Genomic DNA, 19,145 nt, shown 5'->3' with positions numbered 1-19,145 from the left:
CTCCTACGCCCTCTGTGGTTTTCTGCAGAAAATATAGGAATTCCATATATTCAACTCAATCGTCAAAAACGATAAAAATGTACCTGGCATCTTATAAGGTATCGCGTCACATGTTCTGTAATACCGACCATTCAGAGGTTTTATTACGCCCTCTACAATTTATAACGTCGCACGAGTATAGTTAAACCACTCGAACACGCTCCATTTATTTAAACAAAACTTTAATTAGTATACGTTTAAGTAAACTTCTGGTGAATTAACTTATTTAAACGCGAATTACTGTTATATGAACGAAAAATCGTAAATAGTAAGAACATTTAGTACGCTCTTATCATGTGAACCTCAGTTACACGAGCTTGTCCCGTGACAGATTCTAATAAACGGAATTCTACCGTATGTTCAATTCAAACACGAATCATGTACAACAATAGAAAACAAAATACAAGCTATTGTGGTCATTCGTAAAGGATTATAATTATAGACGTAACATAAAATACTTTCCGTGGTACACGATTTAAAGGTTTATAGTATATAACTGTAAAATCGTAAATTATTATTGTAAGGAAAATAAAGAATTCTACAGTATGCATTTATACAAATTGAATTAACGATTGATTGAAGCAACAATTTTGAACAAAAAGTACTATGTTCTTAAGTTTTCAAGTTTCTGGCCACATAAATGACTTTATCTTATACACTGTATATAATCTATAATCTTATCTCTAACTAATAATGATATGAAGATTATATTTCTTTTACTTTGACTACTACGAATATTCAAAATCACTCCACCGCTCTTTTTCTTTCTGAATCTGACTACACTTAAGCATAATAGATATAATGTTCCTCTTTCGTTAAATAAAACAACGTAAATAACTAAATCAATAGTTCAACTAAAATAATACTTTAACATAATCATATATTAGAAAGTAAAATATACTACTCACGCATTGTTCGAGTTTATACCGAATGGATATTTTGGTAGTCCTCCTGGTTACCAATTTGATTCCCTTTTCAACACCTTTTATTTCCCTTTAAGGTATTCGTTTATGAAAATATTGCTAAACATTTATTTATTTTATGTTAATGAATATTTTTAATTTATAAATATTATTCATTACTTAAAGTTGTTATAAATTAATGGAATGAAAAATGTGGAAAATGAAGATTTTCTTATTATACAATTTCAAAATTTTGCAGGGAAATTATACATTATTGGAATGACAAATATTCTGATAAAATATTTTACACGGAAAATTTTTCACGGAATCAAAATATGAAAGATAAATAATAATTAAATAAATGATGCATTTGTAGTAGTAATTGTTCATTATCAGAATTATTTCTTTTTTTTTTTGTAATTTTATCGTCTACGGTGTATTCAATTTATTAATAGTAAAAGTTTTGTAAGTTTATAAAGCGTTCGGTAAATGGAATTTGATTCATCGTGTGAATAATAAAAGTTACACTGTTACTTTTCTAATATTGGTATACATAATGATATATAAAAATTAATAAATTTATGCGAGTAGAATCATTGGATGTATTAAGAGAATGGAATAATATAGATACTTTCAAATACTCTGTCTCATTTTATAGTTGAATCAAGATTTCATCAAACATGATAAGACCTAAGCAATCATTATTATTTGTTATATAATTCGTAATTATAGCGTAATACATCACAGTAATTATGAATTATATATCAAATAATATGAATTAATTAATTACGATTGCGATTATGTTCTTCTATACTAATTAAACAATCTATTAAATTGTTAGTAAGACTGTCATTGATTCTTAAATTGCGGATTATTCTTTTTTTCTTTTTGTTAATAGTCTGTAATAAATCAATGCCTATTGAAATATTACAGAAATATGGAATTCTCTACTTCATTTGCTATTACAAGCTGTAAATATATTTTATCGAGACAATTGGGACATAGGAAGTAACAAAATTATGTTCGAAAATTTAAATAATTTAAATAAATATCTTTTAATACTCTCTTTTTTAATTTAATTTAAATTATTGTAAAGAAATCTTAGTTCGTTATTTACGAATTACACTACTTATCTAGAATCTTCACCACATACGGAAACGAATGAGGAGATATATACATTATATCTATTAATTATGGTCATGTCTTGTTTGATCATGTTCAATTTCGATTATTTTTCTACTCCATACTATTTTGTGAATGATTGTATTTTCGGTTTAAAATTGCCGCATCTTGGGAAATTTTCTGGTGGTTTTGGCATATCAGATACCTCCCCAACTTGTAAAGTGACTTCCATACCAGCAAGATGATGAAAAATTTGATGACAATGGAGCAGCCAATATCCTTAAGAATGAAATAAAATAAAATCGTTTAGTTATTATGCATATAAAATCTTTAAAATCTCGATTTGTCAATATTTACGATTACCTGGATTATTTGCGCGGAATCTAATTATGGCATATCCGTTGTTTGGTACAGGAATGTCATCTTTTGCTTGTGGAGAAACGAAATTCCTTTCTATTTGATTTTTCTTTTCAAGTTCTTTGAAATATTCCAGTGTCATCTTATTCGTAGTATTCGAACTTGTAGTGGCACCCAAAGGTTGACCTAAGCCCATAACATAAAATACGTATCCGTGCAAATGGAAGGGATGCCGTACAGATACCGTGTCAACTGTAAATTACAAGATAGTACAGGTATATATTAATCACTTTATCAAATAAACATTTTGTGAAGTAATCTGTTAATTCCATATTTAGATAACATTTAACATACACTCGTCTATCAGGATTATTTCCACGATGGAGTTCAATGGAATTTTAATCAAGTGAATACACGTGCACAGAGCTCCTGGACGGCAGTGGGGCGGTAAATTTTCGGAGTTACAAAATGCATCTGCAGGTGTGTCTTCCAACTGAGTGAGTGGCGGGGAGGATGGACCAGTTGAACTTATGTTGTTTATCGTCGTAGCTACTATCCATTTTGGTGATGGAACTATTAAGATTAAAAAAAGAGAGAAAAGGACTAATCATATGTTCTTTCAAGAAACAAAGGAAAATAAAATAATCGGACAACTATATCCATATCTTACCCAGAAAGTTCTTATATGTGTTAGGTACGAACACTTCTTCCGGTTTATAACTCTGCATGGCTATAGATAGATGCAATTTTACATCTGGTTCTTTTTTCAAAATATCTGGATCGATTGACAAAGCGTTGTTTAATCCATTGCCACAAATATAGTTGAGCGTAGAACTGCAAACGGAACTTGCGATATCCAGTACCTATGATTGCAGTAAGTAAAATTATATATTTCGTTAACTAGATTATTGCTACATCTTGCCACTACTAAAGCCACTATTAAAATAAATATATCTTTACCGATTCGGTAATTGAAAATTTTTACGATTCAGTTAATCAGCAACTCCGTATAAAATACGAGAAGACTACTTACTAGGCCATTAGGAATAGGATTATCAAAAGTAGGTTCTTTTGTCTTTGGTGTAATAGATGCTCCTTCGTATTGTAATAAAGCTAATTGTTGGATACGGTTATAGGCGCAATCATCTAATCCACGCAGTTGTATCCAATAGGCACCAGGTGTTTGATTAGTATTAATGACAAAGTCGTATCGTTCTCCTGTGAAATTTGTTCGAAAGGAAAATTAAATGAATAGAATGACAATTTTATTAATAATATTACTTTGCATTTTTATTAATATCGTACCAGCCAGAGAAACTATAGAATCAACAACGACAGGTTGCATAGGTTGACCATCGGAAGTAATAACGGTAAGACTATGGCCTTCGATAGTCAATTGTGTAGGGCAAACGGTACAGAAGGAGTTAATTAAACGAAAACGATAACGTTGATTAGCATCTACGGTGATTACTTCAAAGGGAATGTTTGAGGTAGCGCTACTGGGATCCTGGGACGGACAAAATTAAGAAACTAATTTAATATATGGTATTTAATACGTAACGTCTTTAAAATGTAAATACTTTGAAATCTATTGAGATATGTATAATTTTATGTGCTAGACCAGGTTAGCTGCATAGTAGTGATACTTGTATGTGAATATCAGTATGTGGAAGTATGTGTGTGCGCGGCGTCTCGAAAACAAAGGAATGTGAACTGTTCAGTTAACAGTCTGGTATAGAAGAAGGTGAGACGCGTGCAAGTGTGTATCGATGAATATCTTTGAAATCGTTTGTCAAATAAATATATAACTATTCTAATATAAATTCTAAGTGTAAATTTAATGTTCCTATACCATTAGATCGGCTATTAAAACCCAAAATTCTCAACAAAATCATGATAAAAAGGTATATACTACTATACTGTATTACATAATCAAATTTTGGAAATATTTGAATATAAAAATACGACGATTTTACTTTAATTATTGGCTGAAATTTTCTATGATAAAATATTTTAAATAAGAAAATTAGACTCACAATGTATCTTCCTTTTCCGTTAATTAAGAACGCATCGGCATTCTGATGAACTACGCCGGCTCTACGACCTGGAAATCGGCTCGTAGCCTCTTCTTTAAACCAATCATTAATAACGATTACGTGATTTGCTAGGTCAAAATCATACAAATTTTGATGGGGTTCATCTTGCGGTGGTGATCGTACGATGAAACTTCCGAATACACCATCCAATTTTTGCGTTGCTGTGTGAGCATGCCACAAATGAGTTCCCCAATTATTAGCAAAAAATTGATATCTAGAAAAAATATAACGTTCTAGTAAGAATTCTTTATTTCAAGTTATTTGATACTCTTGTTTGATGAATGTTTTATAGAATGTTCTATGTGATTTTATATCCTCTACTCATTGTCAGTTACAAGTGGCTTAATTTCTGGTAATACAGATCTTCCTGCATCGATTATTATTACGATTATCATTATCATAATTACCCTAGAATAATCAAATGAAATTTTATCTCATAAGACTGTTCCAGGATGAAAATTCGTATTTTTGAAAGAGGTTCGATTTTAATTGAATTTCTGTATTATTTTTGTACGAAGAAGATAAAGTAACTCGAGGAATGTAAAATTGAAGGCCACAGATAATGACATGATATCTGACATTTCCTGCTATTTATAGAAGAGCAATTTTAAAATTCAATACATTGCTAATTCTTGCCTTTGTCGCCCTTTTATATGTACTTTTTGTTTGTATTTCAAAAATATTATTATTATTTAAAAATATTATTTAGTACGTAGAATGATATTAATTAAATTAAATTAACATGAAAACTAATATTACTTGTTCTTCACAAAGCATCGTGGATTTTTCATGTATTTTCAAGAGAATTATATCTTCGAATTTATCAGGCTATTCCCTTTTTCATTTATTTCACGTTAAAATTTTAAACACACTTCGACTTATTATGTTTTCTTCGTGTGCTCTTTAAACCTTTGCTCTATATGCCTTCGGCATATTTTTCTAGCGACATTACCAACCAATCAACGCAATAAATATTTATAGTTTGAAAATTTTTAATGTCACCGCTGTGGCGACATCCGTCTGCAAATTATTAAGTATTAGCAATATATCAAAATGATCGATCATGAAAGCTATGATGTAACGTATTACAATTAAATTTTCGCAATTTTAACATAATTTTTAAATTTTATTTTACCTAAATGTGTTATGAATCATGATCGGACACTGTGTCAAATGTGGGACCCCATCGTAATGCGGAGAACCATGTTGGAAGATACCATGCCAATGGACTGTAACTGAATCTGACTTTAACAGATTTTGAACATCAACCACGATGTAATCTCCTTTGCAAACTTGTATAGTTGGCCCTGGTATCATTCTATTCACAGTCAAAGCCATCCGCTGCGTTCCATCCCCGGGAACGCATTGACAGTTAGGGCATAAAGTGTTTGTAGCGTTGGGCATACACAAATTGCACGCCCTGAAAATGAAGAATTATTCCTTAAATTTTATTCTTTATTTCATAATTGATTGTTTCTAATTTACTTGTATCTTATTCCTCAATTTACTTTAACTATTCCTTAAAATTTCTCTCTGAAATGAAATTTATCATACGTAATAAAATATATACAATCTTTGATACTTTGATACGGAGGTTAAACCTTTTGTCACGGAACTTTTTAAATCGTAAAATACTCACAGTAATAATATTGGAATAATTAAAGAATAAATGATCACAAATTTAATTATAAATACTACATAAGTAAATATCTAGTATTGATACTTCAAATTATGATTATAAGTTGTGAAAAAAATTTCAATAATTTCTAGACTTTTAAAAATCAAACATTTCTTACTTCTTAATTTGAAAAAAGTTTAACGAGTTTTCGATACTAATATTGCACCATTATACTCACTGGCCATTAACGGGATAACGTTCAATTACGAATTTATAGTAACATGTCTTTGATTCTCCTGGTCTACATGTTCGTGCACACTCGGCAGCATTTGACAAGGAATAATCCGCAATAAGTTCGTCAGTTAAACAGTTATTTTCATTAACAAATCCCATTCCACTAACGCCAGGCGCGTAACCCGCAATGATAGAATGTGAGACTGCATTGTGAACTAGAGCTGAAAGGTTGGATCATGCCTTTTTCAAATTATGTAGTACATAATTACATAAAAAATATAATTAAGCTCCACTACTAAGTTCCACGAAAAAATACATTAGCATATATTATGGACACTATCCGATTTTTGTGACAGTTTTTGAACTATAATATTGTTAAAAAAGTAACACACTGTACATATGGTGTTGAAAGAAATCAATATTCAATAACACTAATGATAATGTAATGTAAATTTTGTTAGCTTCGAAAACAAATAACACAAAACAGTTCTAATATCTACCGGATGTATTATTCCTGCTTGCGTGTTATTGAACGATAATGAATTATTTCAAAAGAAGAGAAATTCCTACCAGTAAGAATAAGAACGAAGAGTAAAGAGGTTCCCCGCAAAAGATTCATTATGAGATCGCAATTCTTACGTACTGGACTATAATATAATATATCAGTATTTAAACCTTTCTCTCAACGAAATTTGGATTAATTATTTGATAAGATTAATACCCTTCCGTATGACACTTACGTACTATTTCTTTGACTACGTGATATCAGTTTTTTTTTTTTGTGTGAGTTGAAAACACGTAATTACAATTAGGAAAAATACATATCACTCTACCGATCTACGATATAGCTAATATTTTAATTATTACGCTTTCAGAACAGATCATCAGGTGGGATTATAACATGATTGAGGACTTCCCGTGACCGAGGAATTTAGTTTTACGTGAATATACATATCTACCCATTTAGGGAAAACCATATTTACGTCTTTAAAGAAGAAGATTATATTTCACTAAATATTTTAAAAATAGAAGAAGACAAACGAGCGAAATTAATTCGTTTGACAAACTTGAGAAATAAAATTCTTACACCCTTAGATAATCCACTATTACGTACAATACAAAATATTATTTGTAGCAATAGGGATCAATTAGATGGGCATAGAAATGATTATCAAAACTATAACTTTTTTTTATGTTAATTTACACGTCGATATATTTCATTACATATACCCAAGTTGTTGATATAAAAATTTTTATGTTATCGGAGTGGTTCGTAAATATTAATTAAACATTGGGAAACTTATCGTACATAAAATCTTCGGTTCTATTTTTACAAATCATCGCTTTATCGATCGTTATAAGTAATTTAGCATTTGTGACAGTGAAATGTTCTTTTACTTCAAAGAGGCGTATATTGTCACATCCTGGCAAAATATTTTATATCTCTTATTTTTAATATATCACTTTTTTGCTCGAACGAATGGATTTTTGCTCATAGATATTATAGATATCATAAATTATGATTTGCATATGGTATGGATATGCATATGGAAGTATTTTTTTAAAATATTTAAAACATTTAATATTTAAAACTTAAAACATTTTTCCAGTTGTAAGTTACGTTGTAATTTTAAATGAATCGTGTAAAACTCTATGTTTTATCATCACTTTGTTATACTCTTAATACATTTGTTGACAATAATCCATCTATTTTTACTTACTGCTATTGTTAACCATCGACATACACTAAAAATAATATGTAGATTTTATTAATAGCATTTGACCAAAAACAATTATCCTTGTTGTCCAAGTTTTACATTGCATTCAAGAATTATAGTAATATAAAAAAGCTGTAGAAGCATAGAATTAATAGCAATCTTATCAATCTAGAATTCCATGTAAAATGCAAACTCTAGTAAACTAATTCTTTCCGACTTTTCCATTATTTCTCTTATTAATAAAAAGTTTAAATATATATGCACATGAGTTTTATCTTCGAGATAACAATGATACACATATGACTGCTAATTTTTTATTAAATTGAAGGAAAACTTTGACTTATGACAAATACGATTTCAAATATAAAATAAATAAAAGATAATTTCAATTACCTTCTACTACAGTCTTTTACTTACAGTCCAATGCCTATATATATATATATATTTAATCTTTATTTCTGAAATCAATTTTTATCTGAGTATAATCAGTCTTATCGTGTACTATACTTCACATATACATTTTACGTACGTTTTTAAACATTCAATAAAAGAAATAAAGGAAGTTACTTTCGTTTATAAATATTTACTAACTTTGTTTATAACATAACACGTTCCTATATCCTGCGTTACAAAAATGTTTTTAAATGTATAACGACTTTAATTTCTTAATATCTTCTTTTAATTTTCACGCTTTAATTTTTCTTTTATCTGGCCTATCTATGTCTATCTAGATTATGACCATAGGTGTTATCGAAATGAGATTATTTATGAACGTATGATAAGTAACATGCATTTTTATCATTCTACTCAACTTAATCATTAAAGTGACTAAATTCAATGTACATATAAGTACGTACAGGTTAACAAAAATTGGATAGATTTCAATTTCTAGTATTATGTACACATTGGCTGTCTTTTTGATTATCACTTCCATTGTTAGTAGTAAGTTTGTTTCCCTAATTTTAAAAAGTTAATTTTTTATTCGGCGCTTTAAAGCTGCAAAGTATGGAAATAGTTCACCATAGATTAGTTTAATGAAATAACAAAAAAAGATTGTGATCAAGCTCAATATTGCACTTATTTAATGAAAGTTACTATATTATACTACACAGTGTATTTATTATTTAAGGCTCGGTTCCGAGTATAGCGGGCGGTAATGAAGCTGAAGACGGTAAATATCCTTACCAAGCGTCAATCAGAATTAGAGGTTCACACGTATGTGGAGCATCAATTATTAACCCTTATGTCATCCTTACCGCTGCACGCTGTATTTATAAGTAAGAAAAGTATTTACCAGTAGAAAGAAAATTTACATAAACATCTTAAACAAAACATTCTTTAAATGTTGTATTCTTTGTATTAGAATATTATGGTACTTTATACAGACATCTTAGGCGATACCTTATAGTATTTAAAGATATTATTAATTTCATCATTTTTAAATATAAAAATGAAGCTTTTACATCATCAACAACAGACTTTTTTAAATTACATACTTTTCACTTTTTTAAATTAGCTAAAACATTAACGTACAACGTAAATTAAAAAGAAGGCAGAAATTATCAGTTGATGAGAGAATTTTGTTTGTGCATGTTTATGTACATGGAAGTAGTAACTCAATAAATATTGAATAATAGATTTTTAATAACACACTAATTTATTTTTTATTATAAAGATACATTTATTTTTAATCTTTCAAAGTTTTTGTATTGCATAGGAGAGCACATTATAGAAATATAGCAAAAGGTCAAAGTTGAGAAATATAAATAAATACGATATACATGATGAAATATACGATGTATATTGTCATTTTAAAAATGTAATTGATGTTGCATTAAGGTCTTATTGAAGTTAAGACGATATTACCAGGCAAACTGTCATTATGAATTGAACGAAATTTCAATTTATAATATCAAAGCTACTAAAAATGTATCTATCAATGATATTGATAACGCTATTTCTTACACAATTTAATATTTATCTTAGATAAAGTCTATTAAAACTAATTACTCCCTTCCATTGTTGAGAAACCATTAAAGATAACTTCGAATCATGAAATTTCAAACATTAGAAAATAAAACAATAAAAAATAGGTTCTTATTCCATAAACTGTACTTTTTTATGAACATATTTGTCATTTTGCCAATAATTTTTTTATTTCTCATTATTCATATATTCATGGAACTTTATAGGAAAGTACCATCACAAATGACGGTTGTTGTTGGAACCAATTATTTATCACAACATGGTATTGTTCACTCAGTCAACAAATTGATTTGGCATGAATTTTACGACGAATACTTAGCCCATAATGATATCGGCTTAATACTCGTAAATGGATACATTAAATATAACGACAAAATTCAGCCGATTCCACTTGCAAGGGTATATTACGTACCTCAAGAAGCAAACGCTGTGGTAACCGGTTGGGGAAAATTTAACGTAAGTGGTTTTATAAATTAAAATTATTGTAATCGATAAATACATTTTAAATTACAAATTTGTAGAATATTTTTAAAATTGGTTGCAAGGATTATTTATATGTTGCATTTATTACATAATTCGATACAAATTTTCGATCGAAATTTTTTTTCAACAAATTTTCATTGCAGAGTGGATCAGGCGGCATGTCTAACGTGTTGCAAGCGCTAAATGTAACTGTAGTGTCGCAGGAAGTATGCCAAGTGTACGATTGGATGGCAACAAAAAATAATATATGCACGAGTGCAAGACGAAATCAAGAAGCTTGCTCCGTGAGTGCATTGAATTTAGTTTTATAATTCATTTGACTATAACGTTTGATCAAGTTCATTGCTAAAAATGTATCAATAGGATAGAGTTTTGTTTCGTTTCTAATAGTTGTATTTTTGGTAATACCAATTTGTAGTAACTCTAATTTCGCGTAACAATGATAAATTTTAATTTAATATAACTCTGTTATAAAGTCATTGAAATTTATGTCGATATTGTTTGCCTTAGGGTGATCCTGGTAGTCCTTTGGTTTTTAATGGTATACAAGTGGGAATCGTTTCTTATGGTCGATCATGTGACTATCTCAGCGTGTACACCAGAGTGTTTCCTTACGAACAGTGGATAAATAATATTACAAGTAATCACCATGGTATAGGATCTCAAGTAAATTCAAATATGTGGTCTATATTGGTGCCTGCAATATCAATAATCGTCTTCTCTTTACAATAGTAAAGAGTTTTGTCGTAAGAGTATTAAGATTTTTATTAACTTTAAATTAGAATAATCAGTAGATACCTAGTAAGTTGAAAAATAAAGATGGAAGGAAGATAGTTGATATACGAATTGACGATATAAATTATAACTGACGTAAGTTGTATAATATCATAAAAATACATATTTTTTCGACCATCCACAAAGTGAAGATAACGGAAATTTATTCACGAATATCAGTAAATTAACAAATAACGTGATAACTATTATTAAAATTATAGTCTTATACTAGTGAAATTATTTACCTACTTTACTTTAATAAAATTAACCAGAATTAAGTAGAAACAAAAAACCATCGGAAACTATATTTTTAAAATATCTTAACAGAAGCTCATAAACATGAATTAGTATAATTGACCTACTAAGACATCCACTTCGTAGTCTAATTCTACTTCAGTTTCAGCCTTTTTTCAATGGGAGGCTTGAAATTACCATATTTTGGAAAAAGTCGAAATATAGTAAATCTTCTTGTTCTCCGACATTGAGAACAATCTCCATACCAATTGCTTGCTGATAAATGAAGTAACAGTGGAATAACCAATATCCTTGACAATAAAAAATATTGATCAATAAATTATTGTTATTATATAAACTATTAATTTCAACATTGTAAAATATTCAAATATTTATAAACACTGCTTTTAGAAAATTTTGCACAGATTTAAGTATCTAACTTGTAATTCCTTATACAAATCTAAAATATTTCGATAATTTTATGAAGTGGTCCTCAAAATGTTTCTGTTGGCAAAAATATGAACCAGCTACAACTCACAACATATATGTCGGATTAGCATTATGATTAGGGTTGGGGTTAAAGGGGCGTGAAACGAACCTTCGTTATGGTTAGATTTTGTCGTTATGCAATAGAGAAGATATTGACTAATGCAAACACGATTGTTACAGATATCGACAAGTAACCGTGGTAATTAGATACTCGAGACGCTAGTGACAATGATTCTAGGTTCGATAACGAATCCACGGTCAACAGGATAATTCTTTATTAAACGTAAAATACTTCAACACGCAAACACGTTTAATGGGACGCTCTGTATATACTTCTCAATGTGTAACTCTTCAAGGCGATCGCACGAATAATAGACTGATGGAATTTTTTTTCCATCCTTTACGATTGCATTCGTTTGTTATATACTGGTCCGAAGCTTCGAGAAGGTTCCAATCGCCGTTGCTAGGCAATCTCTGCTTGGAGTTTGATTGTTAATACAACGTGTGTCCCNATTATATTGACATCTCCGAGGAAAAATGTCCATCCCGTGACCGCGGCTACGTTCGGCGACCAGTTGTGTCACCTCGAACCCAATCCTACTATCACAAGTCTCGAACAAATACAATGAATGACAATTGTTTAATTACGGCTATAGTAGAATCTAGATTACAATATTACGGGATTTTCCCATAGTTCCAAACGGGAGGCTCTAGTGTCCTTCCATCTCCGACATATATATTGTTTGTGCGGAATCGAATTATAACACATTCATTATCCGGAACAACAACAGTATCTTTGCCTGAAGCATCCAAATTTCTCTTTATTTTTTCCTCCTTATCAAGTTGTTTCTCGTAATCTACAATTATAATTGACGAATTTTCTGACGTTAATGAATAAAGCCCCAGTGGTTGACCCATACTCATAACTCTGTATAAAAGGATTAACTAATCGGAAACGATGATGTCTACTTAATTCTACAGTAATTACTTCTATGGGAGTAATTGTAGTAATATCATTAGCATTCTGCTAATATAAAATAATGTCGTAAATATAAAATAATTTATAGAACAATCCTTTCCAGTTGTAAAGTCTGGAGAGGCAAGAATAAAAAAATTGTTTAATCAAATCTTATTCAAGTCAACGTTTTTAATTTTTGACTCAACCTATCGTTAAATGAATATACTTACTGTAAATTACCCCTCCCCATTAATTAATACAGCATCAGGTAGTTGTCCGACAATACCAGTTCTGCGATCTGGAAATCATTCTGTATATAATTCGTGCATCCAATCGTTAATAACAATTACATGACTTAACATGAAATCAATATCGAAATATTGTCTATTAGGGTCTTGTTTCTTTGGAGTGCGTATGACGAGGCTATCGAAAATTTCTTCTATCGTTCTATGAATTCCCATTATTTTGTATATATATTTAAAAGTGTATATGTTTTAAAATCAGTTATAAAAAATACCTAAATGTAGAGCTAGTTACAATTGGACATTGCGTTACACTAAGTACGTACACCATCGTAATATTGATAGCCATTCTGCAATACACCATGCCAATGAATCGTCATAGTATCCTCCTCAAGCAAACTTGTATACTTGGTCCTGGCATCATTCTATTCACAGTTAAAATCATACGTGACACGCCATCGGTTAGTACACGATCTGACAATCGACGCAAATCGAATTAGTAACATTAAGAGGACAAAGATCACAGAGAGATGCTTTATAAAAGAAATATATGGTATAGTAAAAGTATTTAAGTCTTCTAAGAGACCAGAAATATATTTTATTCAAAAATCCCGATAGCAACACGACTATGCTAAGGAAAGATGTTAAATGATTAAATGAAGAAAATTTGAATTTTTGATAAGCTTCTAATATTTATAAAATTTTTAATTATGATAACGTTCAATTATAAAATTATAGTAACACGGTTTAATGTATCCGGTTCACAACAAGGCGGACACACTGAAAAGAATTACGTCGTTCATACAGTTTGTCACGTTTATTGTAGGCATATCACTCACTCCAGATACATAACTAGTCAATAATAGTGACTATGCCCTTCACTCTTAACTACACCTAAATTTTAAGACAAATATATTAAAATATATTTTTAGTATCTTCTAATAATTACATATATATAAATTACATGAGACATTTTATATTTATGTATTGTAATTCACACATTAAAGAATGATGCGTTTAAATTTTCTATCTTCCTTATAGTTTATAAAACGTATAATGTATAACCATATAGTTTATAATAACTAGTAAATAGCGAGATATGATAGCTGTAAACCACTATTTTAACGTATCATATACATATATAAGAAAAACATTTTTACAAAGCATGAAAATATTTTCCAAATGAAATTCATCGTGGTAACAGATAAAAATGATACTATCCTATATTCTGATTTTGTTCTTATATATGTAGTTATAACACCATGATTGTCTATTTTATATCAAGAAAGATCTTTCTCATTAAAAAAATTGAAAATTGTCTTATCAGTAATGTTAAGTGGTTTTTCAATATACCATTTATCTAAAACATGTATAACTGCAATTATATATATGTATATCATGTACATATATAAATTCCTTAAACAATGAATTTGTTCGCATTAAATAATAAGATAAGGTACCAAATTTCGTAAATCTCCATAATAATAAAGTGATAGAAAGTGTGTCTTTCATAAAGAAAAACAGTAAAAAGAATTTTACAAATTCTTTGTCAAAAAATATGAATAAAAATGCTGATCTATGCAATTTATTGTAAATGTGTCACATCAATCAAAAATTATTTCGACATATACTCAACATTATGTGAAAAATGATGTAATTGTTTCATTATTTTTCAACGTATTATAAATCAATGAATTTGTCTTGTAACAGATTACATATCTACCTAAATGAAAATATATAATTCTACTTAAAAAATCAAGTAGGCCGCCTTGAAATTTCGAAGACATATACATATAGATAGGAAAGCTTAAGAAACAATTGCGTATAACAAATTTAATGGAACATCTTGAATAGTTTTTTATTATTCTAACGCATATATTATTTGATGACATACTATCCCGCGGCTATGCCCGCGTTAGCTTCAGACGACTACAGGTATCGTAAAGATCATTTTATAATATGCAATGATTTGGTGAGAACCATAAAATATAATAAGTCTACTGTGATAAGCCATCCTTTTCAGCTTCATTTTGTTATAGATATTTTCCCTATTTTTTTGCATCTTTTATTTGTCCTGTTACACTGTTACAGTTGCGAATAATTTTCTAACAGGCTTGTACTCAGTTGATAAACGAATATTGCAATTCATTTGAATTCTGAAGTTGAATTTCGAAAAATGCTCAAACACAGGTGTATATTTACAAACAAATGTGTATATATACATTGTGCCGCGTGTATAAAAAACAACTGTTGTTACCATTACAGCATACTTCTGCACCTCTAGATCCATAGAAGTCTGTTGAAAAAATTTACCGCAAAATTGATGTTGACCTTAAAATTCAAAGTTAAATTCTTTATTGTTGCATCGTATAAAACTGCTCACAAGGAACAGAAATCTCAAACTGTTGATAAATCACAACTCCATCGTTCTCTTGAAAAATGATGTTAAAGTTCCATTAACTCTTGCATTGATATTATTTACAATGCTTACATTTCACATTCACATAGAATGTAAACAACGAGGTATTAATGAAGAAACGGGAAAATTATTCGTTAGCAGAAATAGCTCATCATAAATAGAATAAAGCAAAAAAATCTTTCAAGTAGAAGCTGAGTGGCGACGAGAAAGAGATCTAATATTATTAGTTTCTTTGCAGGTGGACATGTAGAGGATATAAAAAGGTAAACTGCAACTTTTTTAAATAGAATTACAATTCTTTACGTATTGTTCGATGCATCTCGTTATTCCATATAGGAAATTGTTTAGTTGCTCATAGCAAAAACAAGTATACAGTTCAAAAATATCGTAACAAACTAGGTTTCTGAAACAAAATAGCAACCGTAGTAAATATCTCCTGAGATAATTTTTCTGGCATAAACAACTAAATAATTAATATAATAATGTGAAATTGCAATTTGATCTTGAATGTCAAGGTCAAGGTCAATCTTGCACCACATTTTTTTGACAGATTTCCATGGATCCAAAGGCAAAATCATGATATAATGGTCACGACACTTATCTTTTATACACCCGGTACATATATCTTCACAAGTTCTAATTTAATTATTTCCTTATTTGCATTTTTTATTACCCTTTTTTCTTTGTGTTCGTAATAAATATTATCTTAAATGTTATTTTTTGAATCCTAATTTATAATAACATTTGTGATAAAAATTAGTTTAAGGAAATAATTTTGTAAGACCAATAAATTATAAAATGAAGTTAAAATAGTCGTTTGGAAAGGGCAAACACAATAACACCGACAATTTGTTCAATAATCATTTATTGAACAGTAGAATTTGCAATCATTTGCGACTTTTCTTGTATTATTTGTTCTGCATGATATACTTTCCAACAAATAAGATAGTCTCTAGTAACTTTAAATAAAGTATAATAGTTGATCACAAGAAGCAATGTTATTGATAACACTTGATACCAATCAGTTGTGCGTAGTAGAATAAATAATTGTGCACAAACAAGAAGAAGTTGCAAGCCCAATATTGAACAAAGTAACATTGTAGGATTACTAAATAAAGCCTGTGCAAAATAATCATAATTTATTATTATTAGTCATTTTTGCAGTATACTCATATGTATGATGAAAGTAAAATTTATAACAAAATAAGTTAATATTGATCACGTACATAAAATCTGTAATGATTTGAATTTCCTGGTTCTGCTACAGTACAGAACCCTTCAGAACGATAGATTTCTTTATTATGTCTCACAACTGAACCATGAGGCCACAGAATAGAATCATTCCACACTTGGGCATAAGTATGACTATTGCGATTTTCAATTTTAACCCATCGACCTAGGTGTAATGCCGCTCTATGTAAAACATCACAGTACCTAAATAATTATTGTATTCATCAAATTTCTGCAAATGAATTTTTTAATACAACATTCACATTATACAATCTTAGAACAATACAACACGTACTACTAAAGAATTTATAAGATTGACACAACATAAATTATTACACAATATAATTATATAAATACATACCTGACAGGATAAGCATGTGAAAAGTGAGCACTTATTCTTTCTAGCCAAAACATAATAACATGTTGCACAACCCATGAAATATTAAAATGTAGATGTTGAGGTACAAATATAATAGGTGCAATACCACATACATAAGCACTACTAGAAGATGCAAACAAAGCTCGTTTCAAACGCCGATTGAAATCGGACCTTAATGTTGAAACTTCTGCTCTAATTGCTGATGCATTTAATGAACAATTATGTAAAGGTTTGTCTACACAAAAAAGAAGATTAAATTCATAAATTTAACACTTTGTTAATATAATAATAATCATCATTATTAGTATAAATATAAGTTTTATACCCATCAGAAACTTTGTTTTCTTTTCATCTTTACCATATAAAGGTGTTGATATATCAAAGAAAGGTGCTGCACTTATACCAAACATTACAAAATATACAGATAAACTTCTGAAACAAAGTACATACAATAAACACTTGATATACATATGATGTATGATGAATGATATACATATATAACATATTATATAACACATGATATATATATGATATATATATATATATATCATGTGTTATATAATATGTTATATTATATATATATATATATATATATATATATCACACAAGGATCAATAACTACAATTTAATAAAATAATACAGACGGATAACATAAGTAAAAAATCTTCATTGAGTTATGTCGTTCAGCCATATGGTAAAGGCACCAGCATAATATATTCATCACAATGATTAGTAAAGTTATCCTGAAACATAATATTTAAATTATCCTACATATAAGTTTTACATTATATATATAATGTACAATTTATAGCAAAATATACCTCATCATTTTTTGAGCAGTAGGTAACCAACGAACTGGTGATGAAACATCAATAACTCGATGCAATAAAGAATAAATAAATTGCCTTGCAACCATAATTATAATAAATACAAGCAAATAAGGATCTATTAAGTAGAAATTCTGAAAAATTGAAGTCACATGTTTTTATAAAAAAAGATAAATTATAATAAAGAGTAGATGACTTAAAATAATGAAAAATATTTCAATGCACATACCATACTATAATTATTATAAGAATGAGGTAACCACCAAACAGTTCTATACAAATTAAGCATTTGTAAAGAAGCTGCAATGATTGACACAACTAAAGACAAAGCTTCAAAAGTTAAATGACCATCCACAGGTACAACTGGTATAGGTACATGTTTTGGTACTAATGCTTTCATTCCACAAAGTTCTGATTTTTTATCATCTGCACCATTTCCAGCTGTTCTTTCTCCACTATTACTTCGTATACCAATATTTGAAGATACAGAGAAGTTAGCTTGGGATTTACTCTGTCCATTTCTACTAGCAGCATTACGTCTTCCACCAGGCATAGTGTTTGACTTTACATTCTAGTTCATTTTTTCAAGTTATTTTAATTTATTATGGTTCTTACATATTTTTAGCTTAATAAATCACTTTTGAAATAAATTTTATGACAACATAATTGAATTTAATGGCGTCAGGGAACTGTCATTTTCATGTATATCTTTGTTCAAACTACAAGACGTACAACATTAAAAAATATGTATAAATGCATATATTTTATCTCCTATGTTGTTTATATGTTTTTGAATACTTTTATTTATTATAATTTAACAATATACTAGTCTTGATGGTAAAAGAGATACATCAAAGTTAATTTAATCAGCGACCTCTCATACACTCGAAATTAGTTACAAAATGTTTATTTTTTTGTTTTGCATACACACACATATACACTAGAACACAAGCCACAAGATTTACAAGCATAAACTTGGAAAATAGGATTTCTGAAGTGAAAAATGATATGGTAATACGTAGCGTACTCTATACGCAA

The 19,145-nt window shown here is 29.2% G+C and overlaps 3 protein-coding genes across 7 annotated transcripts; 1 reads left to right on the top strand and 2 right to left on the bottom strand.

The window, feature by feature from the left end:
* Nucleotides 1-1,581: 1,581 nt before the first annotated feature.
* LOC122577605 (laccase-4-like) lies at nt 1,582-7,185 on the bottom strand. The gene is made up of 10 exons (XM_043748992.1): nt 6,939-7,185; nt 6,373-6,589; nt 5,652-5,936; nt 4,457-4,730; nt 3,726-3,927; nt 3,454-3,638; nt 3,091-3,283; nt 2,775-2,993; nt 2,427-2,672; nt 1,582-2,342 (listed from the first exon to the last, which is right to left on the bottom strand). The coding sequence occupies exons 1-10, from the start codon at nt 6,985-6,987 to the stop codon at nt 2,188-2,190; spliced, it is 2,025 nt and encodes a 674-aa protein (XP_043604927.1). The 5' UTR covers nt 6,988-7,185; the 3' UTR covers nt 1,582-2,187.
* LOC122577611 (chymotrypsin-1-like) lies at nt 3,149-11,475 on the top strand. 3 transcript variants are annotated; one of them, XM_043749003.1, is made up of 7 exons: nt 3,149-3,294; nt 3,413-3,481; nt 3,557-4,324; nt 9,216-9,363; nt 10,279-10,528; nt 10,699-10,839; nt 11,066-11,475. In XM_043749003.1, the coding sequence occupies exons 5-7, from the start codon at nt 10,295-10,297 to the stop codon at nt 11,285-11,287; spliced, it is 597 nt and encodes a 198-aa protein (XP_043604938.1). In that variant the 5' UTR covers nt 3,149-3,294; nt 3,413-3,481; nt 3,557-4,324; nt 9,216-9,363; nt 10,279-10,294; the 3' UTR covers nt 11,288-11,475. The 3 variants fall into 3 exon arrangements, with proteins under 3 accessions (XP_043604938.1, XP_043604936.1, XP_043604937.1); XM_043749001.1 differs by lacking the exon at nt 9,216-9,363; XM_043749002.1 differs by lacking the exons at nt 3,149-3,294; nt 3,413-3,481; nt 3,557-4,324; nt 9,216-9,363 and adding an exon at nt 9,945-10,015.
* A 5,044-nt stretch (nt 11,476-16,519) lies between these two features.
* Nucleotides 16,520-19,083, bottom strand: LOC122577607 (transmembrane protein 39A). 3 transcript variants are annotated; one of them, XM_043748996.1, is made up of 7 exons: nt 18,337-19,083; nt 18,102-18,241; nt 17,925-18,023; nt 17,606-17,712; nt 17,263-17,515; nt 16,898-17,084; nt 16,520-16,790 (listed from the first exon to the last, which is right to left on the bottom strand). In XM_043748996.1, exons 1-7 carry the CDS (start codon nt 18,658-18,660, stop codon nt 16,536-16,538), a joined length of 1,365 nt encoding a protein of 454 aa, XP_043604931.1. In that variant the 5' UTR covers nt 18,661-19,083; the 3' UTR covers nt 16,520-16,535. The 3 variants fall into 3 exon arrangements, with proteins under 3 accessions (XP_043604931.1, XP_043604929.1, XP_043604930.1); XM_043748994.1 differs by having other exon boundaries at nt 16,898-17,105; nt 18,337-19,079; XM_043748995.1 differs by having other exon boundaries at nt 16,898-17,105; nt 17,606-17,709; nt 18,337-19,079.
* Between the last annotated feature and the right edge of the window lie 62 nt (nt 19,084-19,145).

The sequence above is a fragment of the Bombus pyrosoma genome, linkage group LG2, assembly GCF_014825855.1.
Source record: "Bombus pyrosoma isolate SC7728 linkage group LG2, ASM1482585v1, whole genome shotgun sequence".
In the NCBI taxonomy this organism is placed as follows: Eukaryota; Metazoa; Arthropoda; class Insecta; order Hymenoptera; family Apidae; genus Bombus; species Bombus pyrosoma.
This window is presented reverse-complemented; position numbering and strand designations above follow the sequence as displayed.